Below are 22825 nucleotides of genomic sequence, written 5' to 3'. Positions count from 1 at the left end.
CTCGCTCAGGGTTGTCGCCGCTGCCACCACCGCTACCTTACCCAAGACGCACACAGCGAAACCCTAGCACGCCATCAAACTCGGTCTTTCTCGCCCCCCTGCCCGCCTCAGCCCCGCGTAAGCCGGGACCACCCTCGACAGCTTAGTGAGTGTTCTAGCGCCCCTCTGCAGGCCTCGAACCGGGAAGGGAAGGGAGGGGAGGGGAGGGGAGGAGGAGAGAGGAGGGGGTGGAGGGGGAGGGAGAATGACACACGCAAAACCGGAGAAAGGCACTGCTGTAGTAATTTGCAATCAAACGCCAAAGCGGGGGAGGTGTTTCTCTTCCCCACCCCTCGAGATCACATGGTGACCCTTCTCAGCCAATGCAATGGACGCTAGGACCCTGCGGGACCCCAGGATCCGAGATTGCACCGGCTCTGCCGCATTATAAATACTTCTCCAAAATGCACCGCTGTTCCTTTCTATCTTTCCAGCTGGTTCCATCCGTTTCGGGCTCATAAACGACCAACCACAGACTTGGGGGGAGGGGGGGAAAGAAGAGCCCACTCACGGCATTCCTTTTAAAAGATATTCTAGGATTTAAGTGAATATTTCTTTATTATTTTTTGCACACCTAGTCTCTTTCCCGGCCAGTTTGCATGCATTGTCTGTCTCCCAAAATGGTTTGCGAGACGAAAATCGTGGCAGAAGATCATGACACCATCCCCGGCTCCAAGAAAGACACAGTGATCGTGTCCTCCTCCCAGATGTGGCCCTCGCTCTCCGGCGGCTCCGCGCCCTCCCCGGCGCCGCCGATGCCGCCCCCCAGCGCGGCGGCCGGTGAGGTGGCGGGTGAGGATGGGAAAAAGGAGCACGTTTGCATCCGCGAGTTCCACCCTGCAGAGCAAGACACCGTGCGCCGCATCTTTTATGACGGCATCATGGAGAGAATCCCCAACACGGCGTTCCGGGGCCTGAAGCAGCAGCCCCTCACGCAGCTGATGTATGTGCTCCTGGCGTGTAAGTAGTCAATTTGTTCGCGCCACCTCCGCGGTGTGGGGTCCTAGGACTCGAGCGTGGGACACACAGGCCGCTGGTGGCCTCACTTAAAGGATCTGGCCTCCCTCCTTCCCATCCTCTCGCTTCCCGGGACTGTCTTTGGCGCAGATACTTCCAGAGCCCCACGCGCTACGCCTCCCTTTCCTCGCCTCTCCCGCCGCAGAAGCGGCCAGAGATCCCGCAGTGTGCAAAAAACTCCCTCCGCAACCAGCTGGAGCGCAGCACTCCCCGAATGCATTCAGAATCCCCAGACACACACACACTCACACTCGTTCACACTCACACACACATTCACGCGCACACCACACACGCACAATGCAGCTAGTCTATAAACCGACACATGCATCTTCCCAGTTCTAGGAGAGGATGCACAATTTGTACACGCTCAGACTCGGGCAGAGGAGTTAAAAATAAGCCCACGGGAGTCTTTTCTATGTCGGGTCTCTCGGTGGGTTTGGAGGGCGGGGGTTGTGGACGCATTTCCTCTTGACCGTGGGAGGCCTCTCAGCCCGGCGGCTGATGGAGGGGAGGGGGCAGCCGCGGGAGCAGCGGGGCACCCAGGGCCCGGGTGGCATGAATGGAGCTGCTCCTTGGCGTTCTTCCCCCCTCCCGCCGTCCTTCCCCGTCCCATTTTCCCCTTCTTCAGGGGAGCCGGACGTCCGAGCTCTCCTTCCCAGTCCTAGAGCCCCTCCTCCCCGGGGAATCAGGATTCCACCGTAACCTAGAGACCAAGGTGCGGGTCGGGTTGCGAGTGGGGCGGGCGGGCGGGAGAGAGAGCTGATGGAATCCTCTCCGCAGCCTCCTGGGCTGCTCAGCTCCGACTGGCAGAGCGCGATACTGCCCAGGTCAAAAGGCAGGCCTCCCTTCCGCCCTCATTCGCCGGCCCCGTGGCCCGAGGGAGGCGAACTTGCGGCTGCCCTGGGGCAGAATACATGCCCGCTCTCCCCCTTCCCTACCAGTGCCCTCTGCTGCGTGGGAGAAGCTTAGTTGTTGTTATCCCCCCCCCTTCGATTGGGTTTGTGGGGTGGGGGTGGGGTGGGACGGACAGTAAAGGGAGGGGGGGATGTCGGTTTGTCATTTTCTGTTGAGTCCAGCGGCACTTGAAGCTCCTGGGAGGGTCTCCTGACTGCCCCGCTCTGAGCACTCTCCAAAGCGTGTTAGGTATCAGCTTCTAGTCAAGGGAAATCCTGCTCGTCTCTTTGCCTCTGCAGTGTTCCCGACTCTGTTAGCTCCCGATCTCTACTGGGTCCTGTGTCTCCATTTTTCTTTTTCATAGTATGACTCCTTTCCCCTTTCGGTCTCTCTTCTTTCTCCATCTCCTCCATCACTTCTGCTACTTCCTTCACTCATCTTCTCTCACCTCTCGCACCCTTTCCTCCCCACACAGCCTTCCTTTCCCCTTTTGGGTTTTGCTTTCTCATTTTCTCTCTCCTTTAACCACCCACCCTTCCCTCCCTCTCCCTCTCTCATCCTCACCTCCCTTCTTCCTCCTCTGTTGTCCTGCTTTCATTCTCTTCTGACTTTGGTTGAGCTTGGACAATACATTTTGGGACAAGGAGAGGTCAGAGCCCATGGTACACTTGTCTTGGCATGAGATGGGGGTGGTTAGCAAAGGTTGCAGGAGATGCTAAGGACGGTTGATAAGGGCAATTGATGCTCTGCCCAGGAAGTGTGACTATATATAATTTATCAAGACGGGGGAGGCTGGCTCAGCACAGCCCCTAAGTGTTAATTTATGAGGGGAAGATCTCCAGCTCTAGGAGAGAGAGACACACAGAGAGAGACAGAGACAGAGGCACAGAGAGAGATACACACAGACATACACACATGGGGGGAGAGAGAGAGAGAGAGAGAGAGAGAGAGAGAGAGAGAGAGAGAGAGAGAGAGAGAGAGAGAGAGAGAGAGAGAGAGAGAGAGAGGAAGTCAGAGGGAGAGTATCCTTTCCTTCTATGTTCAGAACAGACTAGGAGAAGGAGACTAGCAGCAGGACTTGGGAGGAACATTTAACCATTCTCGATTTTTAGTGCCCTCATCCATCCCATTGGGTACATCTAGTTAGCATGTAGAAATGCTGCAACACAGAAAGGCTGCTTAAGTCTGGGGTAGGAAGTATACAAGGCAAGTTTCCAGTGGTTTCACTAGAGACCCTGGGAAGGACCCTTGGCTTTGACGGTTAGTGATATGGGTTTTTCTCCCCTTCTTCACATTTCTCTAGAATGAACAAATTTTCTTCCTCAACAGAGGCTTGGGTATCTCCTCACGGAGAGACCCTCTGTACCTTGCCTCTACCTCTCCTCCATACCAACCCACCCACCAAACACCTTAGCTGGGGAAAGAAGGTTCTGTGTAACCCTGCTGTGTTCAGCCTCAGGGCTGGACTGATTGCAGTTTCCTTCTGTATGTGGGATTTAGGAAATATGCGTCAGTCTCGACACACCCCAGAACAGGGATCTAGGCTTGGTACAGCCAAGGAACCAAGGCCTCTTGCTCCCCAAGCTTGGGCTCCTGCCTGATTCTCCCTCAGCATAGCCATTACTGTCTGCTTTGCCATCTCTTAATCCCTCTTCCCCTTATCAGGAGGCAGTCAGGAAAACTAGATTGGAATCCTGGCATTAACAAGTTGGAGCCATGACATTTCCTTGCAGAGGTTCTCAGTTACCTCATCTATGAAAATGATGGACCTTCAATTAGGTCCTTTTTTTCTAGGTTTGAAATTCCATGGCTCTGGGTCAGTCATTTCAACCTCTTTGCCTCAGTTTCCTAAGCTGCAAAATGGGAATATTGATACTTTCACTACCCACCTGACCATGCTGCTACGAAGAAAGCCCTTTTACATGTAGAGCCTTAGTGTCCTCATCTGTAAGATGAGTGGTTGGACCTAGATGATCTTCCAGCTCTAAGTTCCATTATCATGTAAGTGCCATCACAGTCCAGAGCTTCTGTTTCCCCATCAGTATCATGGTAGAATCATGAACTGTTATTATTTTTTATGTCCCTAAGAGATGAAGTAAATATTTCTTCTCCCTCCAAATATCTTTTGAGATGTCCAGAAACTGGACTTTTGCCATGGAGTGGTTGCTTGTGGCTGTCCTGGTGAATTATTCGTTGCTGGGTGATGGCATGGGGAAAGGGAGGGAGGGAGGGAACGGACCCTGTCCTGCAGCAGCCCGCTGGGCTGTCCACCCCAGGTGACGGGTTTGCAGTCTCTCTTTCCTTTTCCTCCCTTCTCTTCCGCAGTGCTCTGCTTTGTACTGACCAGATGTCTGTTGCTCACCTGCTTCGTGCCTGTCTTTCTTCTGGCCATGAGGTATTACTACAGCCGGAAGGTGATCCTCACCTACCTGGACTGTGCATTGCACACGGACATGGCTGACATCGAGCAGTACTACATGAAGCCTCCAGGTGAGTATGGGGATGCTGCAGCTACAGCTATGGCCACAGCTTCTGAGGCTGGTACAAAGTGGGACCATTCACCTGAACCCCAGTGCTGCTCCTTGAAAAGATAAAGATGGAGCGCTGTAACCACATACAAATGGTTTAGGCTTTCTTGAGGTGATGAGATGTAGTGGAGGGATCATAATGGCTTTGGGAGCAGGAGGCCTGGCTCTGAGGCCTACTTCTGCTACTCCCTAGCTCTGAGCTTTGATTTGGTCATATGTAAAATGGGGGTGATACTTGTGTCCCCTGCCTCACTGGGTTGATTTGAGGAAAGTGCTTTGTAAACTTTAAAGTGTTATAGATGTTTTAGCCTTTGTTATTGGGTTCTCAGGAGGAACTTCCTAGGGGATGGGGCAGGAAAAATGGGACAAACACAGAGCTTGGAGCTCTCTTGGGCTTTCTAGAATATGCTCTTTGAAGTCAGAGCCCAATGCTCTGGTCTTGGCTTGGGCCTCGTGTGTGAGAACCATGGAGGTATAGACAGAGTTCTGTATTCAGCATGAGAAAACCTAGGATTGAAGCTTGGCTCTGCTCCCTATTAGTGGCCTTAGGTGAACCACTTCTGCTCTCTTGGCCTCAGTTTCCTAGTCTGTAAAATGGGTGCTTGAATCCAGATGATCTTTAAGGCCTATTCCTGACCTACATCCCATTATCCTATAAGTCACTTAGCTCAGGGCCTCAGTTTTTCTATCAGCATAATGAGAGTGTTGATGTAGATGGTCCCTGTTGTTCCTCCTAGTTAAAAGAGGGAGGAAATTGTAAGGGGGCAAAGCCTCTGGACAGTTGCTGTGTGAGTCAGCAGTGAGTTCCTATACATCCCTTATTGTGATAGGTCAGAGCTGGGCAGGAGAACCAGGGCAGGCAGAAGCAGGAGAGTGCCCCTGACACGTCCATTCTTCTCTGGGGCACCAGGTTCCATGAACCATAGTTGGTTTTGACTGTCACTGTCTCTGTCTCTTGGCGAGGTCTTTGCCAAAGGCCAGCACTGAGGCCTGGGTAGAAAGCGATTGCAAGGCTTCCTCTTCAGGCCTTACTGCTTGGATGTTTGTCGGTTTTGTGGAAAGGACTACATGAGGCCATAGGAGACTGCAAGAGTGGTACAGTTATACACCGAGTCTTTGGCCTTTATACCTCCAAATTTACAGACTTATGCACCTATGAGTTTGACACTGGGGGAAATGTAGTAGATCATAGGCTAGACAGAATGGTAAGTTTTCTTCAAGGCCTGTAGGCAGGACAGTTGGCTCCTCTTATATTTTTGATATTTTTTGTTTCCCACAAATGCTGTGAACTTGAGGTAGAGCCATAATGCATGCAGAACACCTGTAACTTTACCTCAGGCCCCAACATTTTTGGGGGTGCTACTTTTTCTCTTCTGTGGTCCAGACACTGTCCTTAGTCTGCTGCCAACCCATACCCCCTTAGGAGTTGGTGGGGAGAAGGCAGCTCAGGGAGAGGGTGAGGGAATGGGATATTTGACAATGGAGTTTGGAGAAGGGAACTAGGGCTGTGTTCTCTCCTTGAATGATGGGGCTCATGTGGGACCTCTGAGTGCCAAGAGCCTCTCATCCCTAGCCAGCTCAGCCCTTGCCTTTGCTAGTTCCTAGCCTTCTCTGACCTGGGTTTCCACTATGCCCTCTGGAAACCTCATCTATTGTTGACAAATGGCTCTTTATCCCCCGATCTCTTCTCACATTCTTTCCATCTTCTTGGTTCTCACTCTGACTAGCTTTCTTCTGAAGACACTAGCTCTCTTGGCAGCTCAGCAAGGCTGGCTGCTTTTTTTCAGGCCTCTCAGGCCATAAAGGGCCAGCAAGAAGAGCTGCTAGTTCCTTGCTCCTACTGGTGATTTCCCATCCCCCCATCCCCTCTCACTTAGCATTGCTCAGCAAGTGGCCATCTCCCTTTGGAAGTTGACTCCAGCCTGTCTAGATATTTGTTGCTGTGGTCTTCGGACTCTGCCCTCTCTCCCTCTCCGCCCCCTCTCTCTCCCTCCCTCCACCCCTCAGTTTAGTTCTTAGCTTCTCCATCCCCCCTGCTGTTCTGACTTCTCCAGCAGCACTCCTTGGGACTCTCCACCTTGGTTAGTAAACTCACTTTTGGGAAATCTCATCATCTTGCAAAATACACGATGCTTTGTTGCTCATCAGTGCCTGCTAATTGGAGGGTAGAGCCATAACTCTGTTTAAGGAGAGCGGCCAGGACAGACACGTCCTCAGATCTCTCATTTCCTATCTGGCTGCATTCAATCTAGACTTCTTTTACTTCTCAATTGTCTCTTCCTTCCACCTCATGAGTGCCTCCTGTCCTTCCCTCCTAACTCTTCAGATTTCTTTTATGTGTTGTCATCCTCATTTGAATGTAAGCTCCTTGAGGACAGGGACTGTCTTCCTTTTTGTATTTGTATGCCCAGCATTTAGTACAGTGTGGGCACTTAATGTTTTATTGACCATTGACCTCATCACTACCCTCTTCAAACACATTGGCCTCTCAATTCTTCAGCCTCCCACCTCTCCTAACCTGTTTCTAATCTGCCTTAACCTTGAACAGGAGTGATCATGCCTTAGATACCTTTCCATCCCAGCTGGATCAAGTTTCCCCCGGGGGGGGGGGGGGGCTGGAATTTCTAGTTATGCTTCTGGTTCTGTCTTTGTGGAGAAGGGGGTTTTGTTGTTCCTTCTTGGTACTCCAGTTTTGCTGATGTTCAGTTTTCCCACCCCCACTGGTTTCCAATCATATATATATATATATATATGTATATATATATATATATATAAGCTTTCTTTTGGCGGTACCCTCATCTTTATTGGTGGGTAATGTATAAACTTTTAAAATACATATTTGATGAAACTATGAGTAACAAGGATGTTTGGGGCATGGGGACTTCTGGTTAATTATCTTCCTGTTAACAGTGGCATAACTCCCCCAAATCTTTCATTACTATTAATATTGTTACTATGATTTAAAAAGTAACTCACATTTCTGTACTATTTACAAAACTTTCCTCATTACACAACCCTATTAAGTTAGTAGGGTGAGCCTCATTGTACCCATTTTGTAGATGAGGAAATGGAGTCTTAGGAGAAACCCAGGTTCACAAAGTGAATGTTAGAGCCAGGATTTGAACCTACATCTCCTGAATCCAAGCCCAGTCTTCCTTCTCACTCATTATCTGAAAATTTTTCTCAAATGCCCAATTCCAAACAGTAGTAACACAGAATTATAGAAAGGGCATTGGATAAGAAGTCAAGAAATCTGTGTTCAAGTCCTTGCTGTGTGACGTGGTGGAAATCCTTTTCTCAATGGGCCTCGGTTTCCACTTCTGTTACAAGGGGGTAATACTACTTGGACCACAACCTTGAGGGTTGTGATGACCCAATGATGTAACAGATTGAAAAGGACTTTTTTTTCAAAGAACATAAGAGATAGAGGTATGGTCTTGAAGCCACAAAGGCTTCAAGGCTTGCCTCTGACACATACTGGCTGTAGGTCCCTGGGCAAGTAACTTAACCCCTTAGTGCTCTAGACATGCCCCCTCCAGCCTGAAAGTTGTAGAGTAGGTGTGGCCCTGCATTAGTGCATCTAGGAATTCCCTATACTGGTGAAATCCTAGGTCCAGTCCCTAGGTATGTATTTATTAGCCAGAGTAAGTTAAAGTCATTGGCAGATCCTCAGGGGCACGGTCCTTTGTGCTAGCTCTTACTTCTTGGCTCTTGAGTAGAGAGGAGTCTTTAACAAGGCCATCTCTTCCAAGACGCTTTCCCTTTTCCTCTCCACAGAACTCAAAGAACACTGCTTGTACATCTCTCACACTCATTGTGTATTATGTTTCTGTGTGTGTGTGTGATTGCCCCCTCCTAGACTGTGAGCCCCCTGAGGGGAGGACCGTGTCATGTTCCTCTTTTGTGTCCTTTGCAGTGCCCCTTCTCCAGGTCCTGCACATAGTACATGGTTAATTAACGTTTGTTGAAGATGAAGTTGGAAATGGGGAAAGTAGAGGAAACTGGGCTGAACGGAAATTCTCACTGCCCAGGCCTGTGGGTAGGGAATGGAAATGTTGGAGGAGACTTGGCTGAATGTGAATTCTTAGTGCCCAGGCTTATGGATGGAGATGGAGAAGGTGTAGGAGACTGAGCGCCATGAATTCCTTGAGGCTTAGGATACTCATGGTGAGTTTGTTTACTTTTGCTAAATCCCTTATGTGTGCTTTTTTGTGTGTGTGTTTCATGTATGGTTTTCATCTTTTTCTTTTAAAAGTTGGAATTCCTACAATTTCCATTTATTTGAGGGTTCTACTTAGCCGGATCTCCCTTTTAGTGGAGGCAGTTATGGTATTGGATAATGGTCGGAAGGCTTAGATTTCAAGTACTGCCAGCTGTGTCACCTTAGGCAAGTCACCTTAACTCTTTGAGCATGAATTTCCTCATCTGTCAGATGGGCATCTCTCTGAGATGAGAAGATGAAGTACTTGTTCAAGGTCCCCCAGGACTTGAACTTGGGTCTTCTAAGAACAGTACCTCAGGCTTGAAATGTTATAAACATGCAAGCCAAGTTGTTCTATCAGAATGTGCTTGCTGAAGGCTACTCCTAGGATCATAGGGAGGATGGCGTTGACCCTAAGCACAAGCATACCCACGGGCCCCATAGCTCCATGTCACATTGCATTTCCACTATACCTGGACTGTTTTTCCTTTATAGGCAGAGGGCACGTTAGCCCTGGAGAGCAGGGAGAGAATCAGAATGGAGCAAATTAATGAAGTGGGAGGCTTATGGATATCTTGATTTGTTGGCCGATTACTGGCAGGAGAGAAGGCAGGAATAATAAAGGAAAGGCAATCTGCTAGAATGAAAAGTTAAGCTCTGCTTGGTAGTAATAAGAGCTGGGTTTGAATCCCTGGGGTTTGACATTTAATTAGCAGTGTGACTGTGGACACGATTATTCCCTTTTCTGGGCCTCAGAATGTCCATCTGTAAAATGGGAAGAGCCTTATAACCTTAGGAGTTTTGTAAGTCTAGTACCTTGTTTTATACGTCTGTCTTCTGGCTTTAGTTATCACCTCTATGTAGATGACACCCATCCTCTCCCCCATAATTCCTGTTTTGCACTATGAAGAGATCTGCTGAAGAGGGGTCAACCTTATTTTGTTTGGCACCAGAAGGCAGAACAAGGAACAATGTGTGGAAAACTTCCTAACAATTAGAGCTGCTTTAAGTGAGAGAGCAGTTTCAGGATTGTGACCCCTGGCAGCAAAGAAGAGAGCTGACCATGTATCCAAGGGAGAATTATCTCCAGTAGATGGGAACTGATGTATTGAGAGGAATGGACCCAGGGAACCCACCTAAGTTACTTCCACCCAGGGTGAAGGAATAGTGGAAGGACTCTGAGAAGAGAGGAGAGGAGAGACATTGGGGCCCTGTCCTCATTCGTGCCTCACTTTAATTGTACTCCAAGTTCGTGCCTACTCTTCCACCAGTGCTATGTGTATATTTTGGGGAGAGGGTACCCTGGGTTCATGGGATTGAATTGGAATTATTTTGTAGCTATTGGTCTTTCTGACTCTACCATCATAGTAAATGCCTTTGCTTTAAGCTAATTGTGACTATTGGCTGAATGTTAACGGGAAGCATACTGGTAGGGGCTGGTGAGTTATAGTTTTAGGACCTTGAGGTAGTAGCTGCCCTTTGGGGAATATTCCAGGGAGGTTTCTAATCTATCTTTCTTGCCTTATTTCTTCCCTTCATATACTCCACCTTCTATCCAAACTGAGTTGTTTGGTGATCTCATCTTCTGCTCTCCCATCCTCAGGAATGTCCTTTTACCTTTTCTTTGCCACTTCTTGGAATCCTTTTTCTTGGATTTTCTTGAAGTCTTGGAATCTTCAAAAGCTTTCTTGCAGCAGGGCTCAGCTTAGGGACCAACCCCTCCTCCCACAGCAAAACATGATTTCCCCCTTCCTCCCCTCACATTTCTAAGTATGCTTTTTCCTGAGTTTCTGTTTTCATCACATTCTGCCTTGAATTATGCTTGCTTGTGTACAATCTTGCATACTAGTAATATTCATATAGCACTTGAAGGCTGGCAAAGTGCTGCAAAATAATAATGATGATGATAATAATAGCTAACATTAATATAGCACTTGTTGTGTGTCAGGCACTGTGCCAAATGCTTCACAAATATGACTTTATATGATCCTCACAACAGCCCTGGGAGTTGGGTATTATTATTATGCCCATTTTATAGATGAGGTAACAGAGGCTAAGAGAGGTTAAGAATCTTGCCCAGGATCACACAGCTAGTAAGTGTCTGAGGCAGGATTTGAATTGCAGTCTTGTTGATTCCAAGTCCCGTAGGCTATCCACTATGCCATCAAGCTGCCTCAGAGAATAGGGGAGGTCATAAGTGTAGGATTTGAACTGGGGTATCCCCAACTTCACTCTATTGCTTTACTTAGCTTTCTGCTTAGCCACATCCTTCCATTAGCTGTGGGCAGGGGCTGTGTTTTGTTTGGTCTTTGTGTCTGTCTTCAGTGTCTAGCTAAAGGCCCAGCACACAGTAGGCATCAATATATTGGTAAATATTGCTTGCACTGAGGGTCCATCCAGAGGATTCTAGGCCTTCCTTTTTTTTTTTTTTTAAGCGAGGCAATTGGGGTTAAGTGACTTGCCCAGGGTCACACAGCTAGTAAGTGTTAAGTGTCTGAGGCCAAATTTGAACTGAGGTCCTCCTGATCCACTGTACCACCTAGCTGCCCCTGCCTTCCTTTTTGATAGAGAGCTCAGTGCCTTTAGGAGGGTGTTGTGAACCCACAGTTAAGTCAGTGTGAACAGATGTTAGCAACTTGCCTTCAAACTGATTCGTAGCACCCTCCAGGCAATCCATTCCCCCCTCTCTACCACTGTTCCTTTGAAATGGAACCAAACAAGACCTTGGTGTATTTTTGTTGGTTTCACTAATGCGGTGTGTGGGTCAGCAGTAGGCTCTGGAGGGCAGGGCTCATTCTGCTGGCAAAGCCTCTGGACAGTCGGGGAGGCATCAGGAGAGAGAGCTCAAGGAAGAACTTGGTAGAGAATGACCTGGAGCCTTTAATAATAATAATAATAATAATAATAATAATAATAATAAGGCACTGAGGGAGGGCTTTTTAAACCTGGAAGCGCCACAGAAATGTGGCTTTTCTCAATACAGAGCTTGGAGGGGCCTGGCGCCACCTTACCCGTCACCACAGCTCTGTGCGGCAGTCATCTCAATGCCCGTTTTACAGATGGGGAAAGAGACTAGCAACTATTAACGGAGTATCCACTTGAAGCTTGTCAGTCCATTTAGGGATATTCTTCACAACACTGTAAGGGTGGGGCTGCTGTCATTAGGATTAGAAACACACCCAGACAGTAAGGTGAAGGAGTGGGGCATCTGCAGGTTGAAGATCCCTCTGCTGCCCCGCTTCTCTCCTCTCTCCTTTCCTCCTCTCCCTCTCCCTCCCTATGTTCTCCTCTGCCTCTGTCTCTCTATCCTGCTCCTGCTCAGTCACCCTCCCCCACACCGCCCGCTCCCGCATTTGTCTCCCCACCCCCCATCTCTCCCGCTCCTTCTCTTTCTCCCGCTCAGTCTCCCTCTCCCACTCCGTCTCTCTCTCTCCCACTTACTCTCCTGTACCATTACTCGTTCCGTGTCTCTTTCTCCCCACTCCCTCTCAGTGTCTCTCTCCCGCTTGGTGCTTTGTTTTTTTCTCTCTCTCCTCCTTGGTGTTTCTCTATCTCTCCCGCTCCATGTTTCTCTTTTCTTTCGTTCCGTCTTTCTCTCCCGTTCCGTCTCTCTCTCCCACATAGTCTCCTGTACCGTTCATTACTCGCTTGGTGTCTCTCTCCCCGCTCCCACTCGGTGTCTTTCTCCTGCTTGGTGTTTTTTTTTTCTCTCTCTCTCCCACTTGGTGTTTTCCTCTCTCTCTCTTTCCCTCTCGGTGTTTCTCTTTTCTCCCGTGGCGTCTTTCTCTCCTGCTCCGTCTCTCTCCTGCTCCATCTCTCTCTCCTACGGCGTCTCTCCCGCTCCCGCTTAGTGTCTTTCTCCCGCTCGGTGTCTTTCTCCCGCTCCGTGTCTCTTTCTTTACTATTCTGTCTCTCCCTCTTGGTCTCTCTCTCTCTCTCTGCCACTCGCTTGGTGTTTCTCTCTCTCTGCCACTCGGGGTTTCTCTCTCTCTGCCACTCAGTGTTTCTCTCTCTCTGCCACTCGGTGTTTCTCTCTTTCTCTCCCGCTCAGTGGTTTTTTTTTTCTCTCCCACTCGGTGTTTCTCTCTCTCTCCCCAGCAGCATCTCTCTTTCCCACAGTGTCTTTCTCTCCTGTTCTGTCTCTTGCGCGTAGTCTCTCTCCTGCTGCGTCTCGCTCCCACTCGGTGTCTCTCCCGCTCGTTGTCTCTCTATCTCTTGTTTCATCTCTCCTGCTTGGTCTCTCTCCTTCTTTCTCAGTGTTTCTCTCTCTCTCTCTCTCTCTCCTGCTCCGTCTCTGTCTCTGTCTCGCTCTCGCTCTCCCGCCGCGTTTCTCTCTCTCTCTCTCTCTCTCTCTCTCTCTCTCTCTCTCGTTCTCGCTCTCGCTCTCGCTCTCTCTCTCGCTCTCTCTCCCGCCGCGTGTCTCTCTCTCTCTCCCGCCGCGTGTCTCTCTCTCTCTCTCTCTCTCTCTCTCTCTCTCTCTCTCTCTCTCCCCCGCCGCGTGTCTCTCTCTATTTCGTTCTCTCTCCTGCCGCGTCTCTCTCTCTCTCTCCCGCCGCGTGTCTCTCTCTATCTCGCTCTCTCTCCCGCCGCGTCTCTTTCTATCTCGCTCTCTCTCCTGCCGCGTGTCTCTGTCTCTGTCTCTCTCCCGCCGCGTCTCTCTCTCTCTCTCTCTCTCTCTCTCTCTCTCTCTCTCTCTCTCTCTCTCTCTCTCCCCCGCCGCGTGTCTCTCTCTATCTCGTTCTCTCTCCTGCCGCGTCTCTCTCTCTCTCTCTCCCGCCGCGTCTCTCTCTCTCTATCTCGCTCTCTCTCCTGCCGCGTCTCTCTCTGTCTCTCTCTCTCTCCCGCCGCGTCTCTCTCTCTCTCTCTCTCTCTCTCTCTCTCTCTCTCGTTCTCTCTCCCGCCGCGTCTTTCTATCTCACTCTCTCCCACTGCCGCTCTCTCTCTCTCGCTCTCTCGCTCTCTCGCTCTATCGCTCTCTCTCACTCTCTCCCGCCGCGTCTCTCTCTTACTCTCTCCCGCTGCCTCTCTCTCTCTCTCCCGCTGCCTCTCTCGCTCTCGCTCTCGCTCTCGCTCTCGCTCTCGCTCTCGCTCTCTCTCTCGCTCTCTCTATCTCACTCTCTCCCGCCGCGTCTCTCTCTATCTCACTCTCTCCCGCCGCGTCTCTCTCCGGATCCTGCTCCGTCACTCTCTCCTCCCTCCCTCTCCCTCCCTCCAGTTCGGTCTCTCTCTTTCTTGACCTTTCTTTTCTCTCCCTCTCCATGTCTGTCTGTCTGTCTCTTCCCCCCCTTCCATCTCTCTCTCTCCTGTGGCGTTCCTCACCCGTGGAGTCTCTCCTTCCACCCCGCGCCCCCTCCCCCCCCCTCTCTCTCGTTCTGTCCCCCCCTACCTCTGTCTCTCCAAATTACTCCAGTATCTCTGTCAAGAAAACCCTAAATGGAGTCACCAAGAGTCAGACATGACTGAAACAACTTAACAACAAAATTCTATAGATGAATCAGAGTCCTACATATCCAGCTCCAGTCTCTCCCCTGAGCTTCAAGTGCCATATCACCAGCTGTCTATTGGACTTTTCAAATCGAGTGTTGAGGAGACATTTTCAGCTAAACATCCCTCAAACTGAACTCATTATCCTTTGTTGTTGTTGTTGTTGTTGTTGTTGTTGTTGTTGTTATGAACTTTTAAGGACCCCTTCTCAGAATAATGTTTTCTAAATGTATAAACTAAAACAAGACTACACAGGAAATCAACTCGATTAAATTAGATATACAAATATTGTTAAAAGCCCATCACATTCACGAACCCTTCCTTAAATCTTTCTCTTTTCTAAACTTCTCTATTTCTTTCAAAGGCAGCCCTGTCTTTCCAGTGTCTCAGGTCTGTAACCTGGCTTTCCTGGACTTCTCACTCTTCCTCACCCAATGTGATCAGTTGCCAAATCTCTCTCAACCTTTCCACCTTCCCAACAGTTCTTGCATCCTACCCCTTCTCTCCACTCACTACTTATGCCAGCCTCTCATTACCTTTCACCTAGATTATTTCACGGTCTCCTGAATGCTCTCCTTGCCTGAGGTCTCTCTCTCCCTCACCCCTCCAGTTGGTCCCATGCTCTGCTGCCAAAGTAGTTTTCCTTTAACACAAATAGGACCACATGACTCCCCTGCTCTGCAGACTCCATTGGCTTCCTATTGCCTCCAGCATAAAAAATAAACTTCTCTGTTTAGCTTTTAAATGGCTCCACAACTTGGCCCCAACCTCTTTGTGGCTTTGTTGGATATCACTCCTCCACACTTTGGGAGCCAGACAAAATGGCCTTCTCTCTGGTCCTCCCTGGTAACACTCTAGCTCCTATTTCTGTGCCGTTTTGTTGGCCCCATCTTCCTTGCTGGGAATATGTGCACCATTCTTCTTTGCCTCAAAGAGCCCTTCTCTTCCTTTAAGACATGGCTCAGATACTATCTTCTGCATGAAGCCTTTCTTTCCTGATCCCCTCAATTTCTAGGGCCCTCTTTTCCAAACCCCTTTGTCTTTATTAACTTTGTACTTATCTTTATAAATTTAAATATATCCTTGTAATAATGTAAGCTCATTACGAATAGGGATTGTTTCATTCTTTGTACTTGTGTCAGCCATATTGACTGATTGATTGGTAGCAATGCTGGATCCAGAAACCAGCCTAGGCTTCCATTCTCTACCATACAAAAGAATTAGATAGGAAACTTTGGGAAACTATAACACTATATTTATATCTATATATCTACATCTATATACACACATACACATATATGTATACACACAGTAATATATACATAAACATACATATACACACATACAGGATTCCTTTCTCTACCATACAAAAAGATAGGAAATAACTTTGGAAACACACACACATGCATAGGAACACATGTACATGCACACGCGCGCACACACACACACACACACACATATTCTTTTTTTTTTTTTTGGTGAGGCAATTGGGGTTAAGTGACTTGCCCAGTGTCACACAGCCAGTAAGTGTTGAGTGTCTGAGGCTGGATTTGAACTCAGGTCCTCCTGAATCCAGGGCCGGTGCTCTATCCACTGCACCACCTAGCTGCCCTACACATATTTTTAAATACAGGCTGCAGCACTAACTACAAGAGGTAGCACCTTAGGATAGGAAAAGAACCTTGAGACAGGAAATGTGTTAATATCCTGACTTGATACTTCTTTGCAGCCATAAACAAATCATTGCCTCTGGCTGACCTCCATTTACTCATCTTTAAAATGGGGCCAATGACCTACCTCCTAGGATTGTCATCAACAGAACCCTAGTAAGCCTTAAAATGCTGCAAAATTGTGTTTGAGGGAAAAATATGTAGATATAAGAGGAAGACTAACAATGATTAGAAGCAATATGAGCCAGATTTTGAAGTAAATCTATAGTCCTACTAAATTTAAAGTTATATTTGTAGTATAAAATTGTATTATAATTACTATACAATAGTAATAACCATTATGTAAGGAGGGCACACAATAACTGGAGGGCACTCCCAGGTAGTAAATTTAAGCAGGTGAAGGCTGAGGAAGCCATTGATAAACCAGCCTCTGGACTCCTATGTATGGGGGTGGGGTTGGCCTAGAGTACTTTTGAATTTTTGAGGTTGGTGTGGTAGAAAGAGCCCCAGGTAAGGAATCGAAAAAACCTCAATATAAATTGAATTTGGCATTAAATGCTTCCTGAGTGACCTTGGACTAAGTCACTTAATTTTTCTGGGCCTCAGTTTTCTCATTTGTAAAATGAGGGGGTTGGACTGGACCTAAGGCCCCTTTCAGCTCTAAACCTGTGATCCTATGATCCTGGTCTTTGAATGACAAATTCTGTCTGAGTCAAGATATCGAAGCTGTGCCTCAAGGGAACAGAGACATTAAAGTTCTGTACCTGCCTAGCTTAGGGCCACCTGTGCCTTTGTCTTTGGTGAATCATGCCTGACAGAGGGCTTCCGCAGATGTGGAAGTAGGAGGTCACTGGGGTGCAATTGGACCTGTCTTATAATAGGATTCTAGGTTTAGAGCTTGGAAGATTGTCTGGTCCAACCTCTTTATTTTACAGATGAGGGACCTGAGGCCCCGAGAGGGGAGATGCCTCGTTCAGGGTCTCTGGAGGTAATGAGCGGTAGGGCCGGCCGTGGTCCTGAATCCACATCCTCTCATCCAACTGATCTTTTCCCCACTGTGCCCTATTTTACCTGCTCTCGAGGAGTTGATATTCTTTTGTCAGCATTGAAGGGAGCCTAAATGTCCAACTTCCAGGAATGCTGGAGAGGAGGTGCCTGAGCCTATAAAGGCTCAGGCCAGCTTTACTGGGGGGGTCCTTCTGGCTCTGAGCTCCTGGGGGACGGAGGGCTATTGAGAGAGAAGCAGGTGAGCAGGTCGTATGAGACTACCCTGGTCATGTGCATGTCACATGAGGTTTCTCTGTCCTGTGGGTTTACACTCCCTTCCCTCAGGCCCTCACACAACATCAGTTGAGTGGCTTGAGTGTCTGCTTGACATGAGATTCAGTTGGGAGGGAGGTACTGAGAGTGGGACCTTTTTGATGATTTAGATTGAGAGAAACAGCACCTTAGTGCCAGAGCCTGGACTCCATTCACTGCCCGCCTGCTTCTTTCTGGGGCTAGATAGAGTGGACTGGAAAGTAGGAGGCCAGGGATTCGGTCTTGGCTCTGCCATTGGTGGGCTCTGTGACCCACAGATGACTATCACTTCTCTGAACCCACCTGAACAAACAGGCAATGATTGCCCTCGATTATTTTGGGAGACTTTTGTTAGGAAGGTGCCTGGTGAGCCCTGAAGTGAACAGACCTTTGACTTCCCATGAGGAGGATGAGGATGATGGTGGTGGGCCATCCTACCTTCTTCTGCAGCTTTGGAGGCACTGAGCCCCAGAGGCAGGCATGGCCAACGGATTCAGAATTCATAGAGGCACAGAGTTGGAGGGGGGGACCTGGAGGTTATCTCATCCCAAAGCTCCACAAGGCACCAACAGCCCCGAAAAGTGCTCATTCAGCCTTTTCCTGAAGGGAAATCGCAGTGACTCCCACTCAAGGCAGCCCCTGCCACTCATGCTTGGCAAGCCTGATTACTTTTGACACAGAGCCTAAAATGGCCTCATTGTAACTTCCACAGGATGGAAGCCTCTTCAGATACTCCAAGACAACTATTATGTTCCCTGGAGCTTTTCTTTCTTTTTTCCTTCCTTCCTTCCTTCTTCCCTCCCTCTCCCTCTCTCTCTTTCTCCCCCCTTCCTTCTTCTCTCTCTCCCTTCCTTCCTTTCTCTCTCCCTTCCTTCCTTTCTCTCTCCCTTCCTTCTTTCTTTCCTTCCTTCCTTCCTTCCTCCCTCCTTCCCTCCCTCCCTCTCTTCCTTCCTTCCTTCTTTCCTCCCTCCCTCCCTCTCTTTCTTTCTGCAGGGCAATGAGGGTTAAGTGACTTGCTGGTCACCCAGCTAGTAAGTGTCAAGTGTCTGAGGCCGGATTTGAACTCAGGTCCTCCTGAATCCAGGGCCAGCACTTTATCCACTGCACCACCTAGCTGCCCCCTCTTTTTTATTCTTCAGGCTAGACATCCCTAGTGCTTTCAGATGATCCTTATGTAACCTGGACTCAAGGTCCTTTGCCATGCAGATTGAACTAACTCATCAATGTCCTTCCTAAACTGTGGTACCCAGGACTATGCTTTTGTCAATTCAACCTCTAGTCATGTTACAGAAGAGAAAGTTTATCTAGGGCAGTTTGCTGTGGTGGGTGGGACAGATGGCAAGGTCCAAAGGCCATAGGTTACTTAAGGACTTAAGGTGACAATCTGGGTGACTTCTGGATATAGAAACAGACTGATGGGAAGGCCTGAAGGATTTTAGGCGGCAGTGGCAAGGAAGTAAACAGCAACCTGGTGGGCCTCCATTTCATCACAAGGAAGGGCATGGTTGACTTCAACTCTTTCCGGCTCTTCAAGCCCAGGCATGGGGGTAGGGTGTCTCCACTGGTGGATGGCCACTGTGAGTAAGTTCTGGGACAGCCCAGGCTGGGAGAAAGGGGAAGGTGAAGGGGTAGAGTGTTCCTTACAGCTCTTTCCACTGGTAGCAGTTCCAGATAGACCCAGGACTGGCTGGGAGCAGGATCAGGGAGGAAAGAAGAAGGGGGTAGAGTACCTCTGCCTCCTCCCGGGTGCCTGGCCATTTTGGATGGATTCAGATCCTGCTTCTGACATTCAGTATCTGTGTGACAAGTCATTTAACCTCTCCGAAGCTTAGGTCTAAGATAAGGATGGTTTGTGATCTGTATTTGGTAGAGAGAATTTCCACAGCAGGAGTTTCTATAGTAATGAAATCACAGGTCAGGCCTTAACATGTGCAAGACTGCAAGCAAGTCACCTAATTAGTGAAGATAAAAATGTGTTTTTAACTGGAGGGAGTTGGACTATATATGTCTTAGGTTACTTCAAGCTTTAAATCTTGGGATCTTACATCAGTCAAATTAGCAAGCATTTATTAAATGCCTACCATGTGCAAGGCACTGAGGTTCCAAAGATAAAAAATGAAACAATTCCTGTTCTCAAGGGATTTGCCTTCTATTGGGAAAGACAACATATTGGAATACAAGTATATATAGGCCAAGTACAAAGTAAATACAAAGCATTTAGGGAGGGGAGGCACTCATGGCATCTTCTTGAGCAGACGAGTCATAGAATCGGTTCTGCACTTTAGGAAAATCATGGGGATAGGCTTGAGGTCATTGCAGTAGTCTGGGTGGGAAGGAGCACTGTCAGGCTCACCATGACTACCAACTGCAGGCCAGTTGCTAGAGATGACTAATTGCCAAAGATGAGCAATCGAGCCAGCTTAGGCAGAGCAGCAGTGCGTGGCATGTGCCAAGAAGGTCAAACCACAGTGACCACTTTGACTGTCACCTCCCTTCAGACCCAAGTAGATGCAGCCAAGGATCTTTTCTCCTTTGTCTTTCTTTCTTTTTTTTTTTGGTGAGGCAATTGGAGTTAAGTGACTTGCCCAGGGTCACACAGCTAGTAAGTGTCACGTGTCTAAGGCCGGATTTGAACTCGGGTCCTTCTGAATCCAGGGTCGGTGCTCTATCCACTGTGCCCCCTAGCTGCTCCTAAGGATCTTTTTTCCAACTGGGAATAGCAATGCCATGCAACTCTCCCCTACCCTCCCCACCTACCCCCGACCACAAGCACTGCTTCTATCTCTGCCCCTACAGACCTTGTCAAGGAGAGCAACCCATCTGACTTGCAGTTGAAACCTCCTCTGTGTTGTCTCCATCATTGGAATATGAGCTCCTTGAAAACAGGGACTGCCTTACATTTCTATTTGTAGCCCTAGTGCTTAGGACATAGTATTATAAATGTTATTTCTTTTGTTCGGAGCTGGAATCGACCAACTATTCAAACAATCAAAGTAATCCAGTCCAACCCCCTCAGTTTCAAATGAAGAAACTGAGGCTCAGTTAAGTAATTTGACATACAAGTTGAGGCCAGATTTGAAAACTGATTCCTTCCAAATGCTGCTTCTCCATTAGAAAATGTGATCTCTAACTACTGCCATCTCTAGACCACTTTTGGATAGGGGAATCAAGGGAGGCTTCCTGGAAGAAGGGGCACCTGAACTGATGAAAAAGGAAGATTTTTCCAGGTAGAAGTGGACATATGGAAGGGGGAAAGGATGGGTCTTGAAAGGAGATTTGCTCCCAGGTCTCATTTCATCAAGGACTGATGGTGAGATAACATTAATATTTTAAAGCTTCTGATAAAAGAAAATCCCAAACTGTCACTTTCTTCTCACTCCCAGCTCCCCCCAATCCATTTTTCTGTCCGTGTCAATCACAGACATAGGCTTCAGATAATCGCAGCTGGGATGTGCTAAAAAGCTCTCGCTCACAATCCAAGATGTTATTTCCTGAAAGATAATTTCAAAATTACTGTTTTCTACCTTGTGGGTATATAGGGTTTTCCAAAAGAAGATAGCTCAGGCTTTTGTGGGATTCCTCCCATGTGTTCCCAGCCCAGGGACAAGAAGAGAGATACAGGCCTTGGGTTCAGGCAGCTCCTTGAGCCCCTGGCTTCTGTTACTGCTGGAGATGGTGACAAAAATATCTTGGAAGACGGTGCTGAGAAAGAGGAATCACAATATGGGGAAGGGAAAGGAATAAGCACTTAAAGCACCTACTGTGTACCCAGGTATTATGCTAAGTGCTTTTTACAAATATTTAATCATTCAAGAGTCCACCTTTCAAATGGGAACATTTAGCAGCTAAGCTCACAGGGATGCTGCTAAGGGGAAAAAACCCCAAACTTTTCAGCAATTAGAGTTTCCCAAGAATAGATCCTATTTCCTTGGGAAGAGGTAGTGAGCTCACCATCACTGGAGGTCTTCAAACAGGAGACTCCAAATGAAAAATCTCTAGGAAGCTTTGTGTACTGCTTGAACACTTTGGCACTTAAGCACTACTTTGTGGACAGCTCCCCACCTTGAGTGAGTAGAGGACAGCTTACAGTTTATATGATGGGGATCCCTGCAGCAGTGGGCAGCTCACCTTTGTGATTCTTCTAGTAGGTTCACAGATGGAAGGTTGGCTCTTCCAACCCCTTCACTGGAAAATGGAATCCTGGTGAGAAGAATTAACTTGTCCAATGTTAGAGTTCCTTTCGGATGAAGCGGCAATGGCTGGCACTTTCCTCCCTTTCTTGAGTGGGTCTGTGCTTTGTTCCCTCCCTCTCCTCTGCTCCCCATCAGATGTCTTTGTTAAGAGAGTGGCGATCTGACCTGACACCAAGATCTCTTTCCCCTATTCTGATTCTTCTTTTATATCATGACTAATGTAGAAATATGTTTAATGTGATTGTACATATATAACCTACATCAGATTGCCTTCTGTCTTGGGGAAGAGGGAAGGAGGGAGAAAAATGTGGAACTAAAAATCTTATGAAAACAAATGTAGAAAACTATCTTTACATGTAACTGGAAAACAATTTTATTTTTGGCATGGTATCCCCAGCATCTAACATAGTGCCTGGCACACGTTGCTGTTAAGTCTTTTCTTTTTTTTTTCTTTTTTCCCCCTTTCATTTCATTTATTTATTTAGAATTTCCCTCACCTTACATGTAAAAACAAATGGTAACATGGATTTTTAAAACTTTGTGTTCAGGGGCGGCTAGGTGGCACAGTGGATAAAGCACCGGCCCTGGATTCAGGAGTACCTGAGTTCAAATCCGCCCTCAGACACTTGACACTTAGTAGCTGTGTGACCCTGGGCAAGTCACTTAACCCCAATTGCCTCACTAAAAAAAACCAAAAAAACCCCCAAAACTTTGTGTTCCAAATTCTCATCCTTCCTCCCTATCCCCACTTAAGAACTCAAGCAATTCAATATAAGTTATACATGTGCAGTTGTGCAAAATATAGCAGACAAAAAAACTTTAGAAAAAGGAACTAACAACAACAACAAAATATACTTCCCTCTGTATTCAGGTACCATCAGTTCTTTCTCTGTAGATGGATTGCACTTTTCATAAGTCTTTCAGAGTTGTCTTGGATCATTGCATTGCTGAAAATAACTAAGTCATTCCGTAGCAGAGATCTCTTTCTTCTGCCAGGGCTACAAAGGTCCCAGGCATCTTTCAGGGAATCCTGTGAACACTGTGTCCCCATTGGTTTGCTACTGCTGCTGCTGCTCCTCTTCTTCCTCCATTAAGTGACTTGCCCAGGGTCACACAGCTAGTAAGTGTCAAGTGTCTAAGACTGCATTTGAACTCAGGTCCTCCTGAATCCGGGGCCAGTGCTTTATCCACTTCGTCACCTACCTGCCCCACGTTGGTTTGCTTCTGTATGTTAGTCAGTGAGTCTAATAAGGCTGGGTCTCTGAAGGACATGTATTGGGGTCTTGATTTAAGAAGTCACTTCAAGGCAGCCAAATACTCATTCTTTGTATCCAATTGTTCTAGCCTTTTAAAAAAATCCTTGCTGTCTTCCCTCCCATCCCCTCCATTCCCCTCCTAGCTGCCTCCTTCTTTCTCCAGGAGGTTTGAGATATTTATCTTGGGTCTCTTTTTTTTGTGATTTAAATATCAGAAGTTTATTTGAAAAAAAAAAGTGGAAAA

The 22825-nt window shown here is 47.8% G+C and overlaps 1 protein-coding gene across 1 annotated transcript in view; it reads left to right on the top strand.

Annotated features, from left to right (window-relative positions):
- Window positions 1-259: 259 nt before the first annotated feature.
- The window catches only part of NAT8L (N-acetyltransferase 8 like), a 57435-nt gene continuing 34869 nt past the window's right edge, over window positions 260-22825 (top strand). Inside the window, exons 1-2 of the mRNA XM_043973325.1 lie at window positions 260-999; window positions 4276-4440. Coding sequence (XP_043829260.1) covers window positions 639-999; window positions 4276-4440 — 526 coding nt within the window. The 5' untranslated portion in view covers window positions 260-638. The remainder of the gene's footprint in view (window positions 1000-4275; window positions 4441-22825) is intronic.

This window comes from Dromiciops gliroides, chromosome 6, assembly GCF_019393635.1.
Source record: "Dromiciops gliroides isolate mDroGli1 chromosome 6, mDroGli1.pri, whole genome shotgun sequence".
In the NCBI taxonomy this organism is placed as follows: domain Eukaryota; kingdom Metazoa; phylum Chordata; class Mammalia; order Microbiotheria; family Microbiotheriidae; genus Dromiciops; species Dromiciops gliroides.
The sequence above is the reverse complement of the archived record's forward strand: the minus strand, read 5'-3'. Positions and strand labels throughout refer to the sequence as shown.